Source organism: Octodon degus, unplaced genomic scaffold, assembly GCF_000260255.1.
Source record: "Octodon degus isolate 3935 unplaced genomic scaffold, OctDeg1.0 scaffold00100, whole genome shotgun sequence".
In the NCBI taxonomy this organism is placed as follows: domain Eukaryota; kingdom Metazoa; phylum Chordata; class Mammalia; order Rodentia; family Octodontidae; genus Octodon; species Octodon degus.
This window is the reverse complement of record NW_004524676.1, coordinates 3191487-3194373: the sequence shown is the minus strand read 5'-3', so window position 1 is coordinate 3194373 and position 2887 is coordinate 3191487. Positions and strand designations below refer to the sequence as shown.

Genomic DNA, 2887 nt, shown 5'->3' with positions numbered 1-2887 from the left:
CTTTGATAAGAACGAATACCTTATGATATCAACATTAATTGATGGTCCAGGGAAGATTGATACATTCCAATTCTCTCTGATTTGAAATACCAAAATATATCTTAATGCAGATTTCAAAGCAATCAGGTTTTATTTCATTTCCTGTTTCTTGAAGATGAATTAATCAAATGAATGAAGAGAATTCATATTTCTTCTGTAGTGCTCAGCTACTTGTGGCAAAGGCGTAAAGCACCGTGAAGTGCTCTGCGTTAGCCAATTCCAGCAGACGTTAGAAGAGAGCCACTGCGTCCACTTGCAGAAGCCTAGAACCCACAAAGCTTGCAGGTCGGCCAGATGCCCTGCATGGAAAGCCAACCGATGGAAGGAGGTATGAACCACATTTTACAACTCTGTATGCATTTTTACATTGAAACTGAAATTTTAATTCAGTCTTTACTTTCAGTAACTGTAAAACTTTTACTTCTTTAAAAAGTACATTATTATACCAGGCATGGTGGCACCTGCCTGTAATCCCAGCTCTCGGAAGGCTGAGACAGGAGGGTTGCTGAGGCCAGTTTGGGCTTCCAAGTAAGTGCAAGGCCAAGTAGAGGAAGTAGGGCTCCCAAGGGCCTCCCAAGTCATCCCTTGATGGGGTCCAGAGCTCCAACACGGGTAACTGGCTTGCAAGGTGTACCAGGTCAGTTCATCACGACTATTGAACACCAGTTCTCAGACTGAGTCAAAATCTCAAGTTGCCTTGTACCAAGGCCATCTGAGTCAAGTGTTGCTGTTCTGGGAGTTCTGGTTGGTATTTGACTAAACTCTAAGAGGCGAAAACATCTGGTTTCATTCCACTGAGGGAGAGGGTGCATTCTTAAACATTTGCTCCAGCTTACATTTTGAACAAGTAAATAAATTTTTATTCTTTATCACAAGCATGATTTAACAGATCTCCCTCTTAACCTGCTATATTTATGGAAAGTCATAACTATTTATTGAATTGTCCGAAAAAGAAATATTAGTCCATCGTGGGTTCTTTGTTCTCATATACGCCTGTCACTCAATGGGTTCTCTCAATGTTCCTATCAAAGTAGCTTTGGGCTCTATTGCCTCGCCCTGCTGTAGTTCAGAGCTCTTCACCATCTGTTCCTGGGCTGACACAGGCTCCCCACATGTGTTCTGGCCTCCACTTACTTTATGTGCTATGAGCTCTAGAAGAACCCAAGTGTGTCATAGTCCTTGACATCTCCCATGTCTTATGCTGCCTGCGAAGACCAACTCTCAGGCTAGCCTGTGCTTCCTTCCTCAGCCTTATCCAAGCCATTGTCTTTTCCTCTCTGAGACAATGGGCATCTTGTTTGCTTCTAATGAATGAATACTTTGCTTTCACTATCTGAATGAATACTTATTCTGAATACTGTCGACTTAATTGCAAAAGCACTTGCCATCTTGTAATTTACACAATGAGTTTGTGACATTGTGGACTGGCTTAGTGTGAAGAGTCCTTTACTTTCTCTGGTCCAAGATGCATCAGGATTATGGCAAGGCAGCTTCTTCCAGAGGCAGAAACACACACAGCATAAAGGCCCTGGACCCCAAGGTCACAGGTGTACTGCGTGTGGAGCAGGTAAATCCTAATCCTGACATCAGCCAGGAGCCACGGGGGTGGCAGTGCATGTGACAGAGTTTGTTGTTCTTGGGCTCCAGCATTCCTGTGGCTCCCAAGGATTCTTTTGCTGTCGTGCAGCTGCTGTGGCCATCGTGTTGATGTTCATGAGTGACCCTTTCTGACCCTTGACCTCCAGCCCAACAGCAGAGAATCTCTCATAAAGCACTAAGGAACACGCACTAAAGGAATGGATTTCAGGGGCACCAAGGACACAGACATGAATACTCAAAGACTATCCAGATGCTTTTGTACAGCTCTGATTTGCTTTCTTTAAATTGGCTTTTCTTGTCGTGGAGGCAATCTCCGTCCAACCGCACAGCCTCCAAATCTTTGCCAGGAATATCTGACCACTTGTGAGGCCCTCAGCCTTGGATGTATTCTACAAAAAGCACTCAGATGAAGTTAAAAATTGCAGGTAGTCTCTGTGCTATATACAATAATGTATTTAACAGAAGTTTAATTTTCAGAGGTGGTTACAAGGTAATCACTGGACGGGTTGCTGCATTGTTCAGATTGTGTGACTTATAACATCACTTTAATATAAGTGCTCACTATGAAATAATTTCATTTTATTACTGTTTTCTGTGATTTCTCAAAAGGAAAGGCTCATTTAGTAAATTGTTGTCCACAGAGGTACTCAAATAGGTTTGGAAGGAACACTTGGCATTTGGTATACGATGTGTCTCTTTATGTGAGGAATTGGGAATGGGTTTTAATGACCACTGCTAAGTAAAAACAGACTTTGCTATATGGGACCATTTGTCTTCTGTGTCCAGATGGTATCTTCAGAAGCAAATTAAAGTGCCAGCCTATGTTGTGCTATCTTGATGGGACTGAGTGACACAGTATTGTGACGAGTGCCTTCCTGCCCATTATTTGTGACATCCAAGTACATATGGCTTCACAAGGCCTTCAGATATGTTAGCTGAATTTTTACAGTCAAAATTTAACAGACTTATAAACATATATCCTTACAAAACTGTTAAAGGATGAGTATTTTGGGAATGTCATGCACCTTGAGAGGTCCTTCAAGTAGAATCCTTAAAAGCCAGTGGTGATACCTACCTTGCATCTTTGACCCAGAAGGACCTGATCTGGGCACAGGTAGTGACTTCTGCTATAGAAAAATCAAGTTGCAGGTCCCTCTATAGAAAACACATAAAAGTTCTTGCAAACGCATAAAATAATATCAGAAGTACATAAAAATGTGAATGTAGATCTCAGAATAATGCATTTGAA

At 41.9% G+C, this 2887-nt stretch overlaps 1 protein-coding gene across 1 annotated transcript in view; it reads left to right on the top strand.

Moving 5' to 3' along the window:
- Adamts20 (ADAM metallopeptidase with thrombospondin type 1 motif 20) overlaps positions 1–2887 on the top strand; it is a 193102-nt gene that overhangs the window by 144069 nt on the left and 46146 nt on the right. The window contains exon 30 of the mRNA XM_004638581.2: positions 200–367. Coding sequence (XP_004638638.2) covers positions 200–367 — 168 coding nt within the window. The remainder of the gene's footprint in view (positions 1–199; positions 368–2887) is intronic.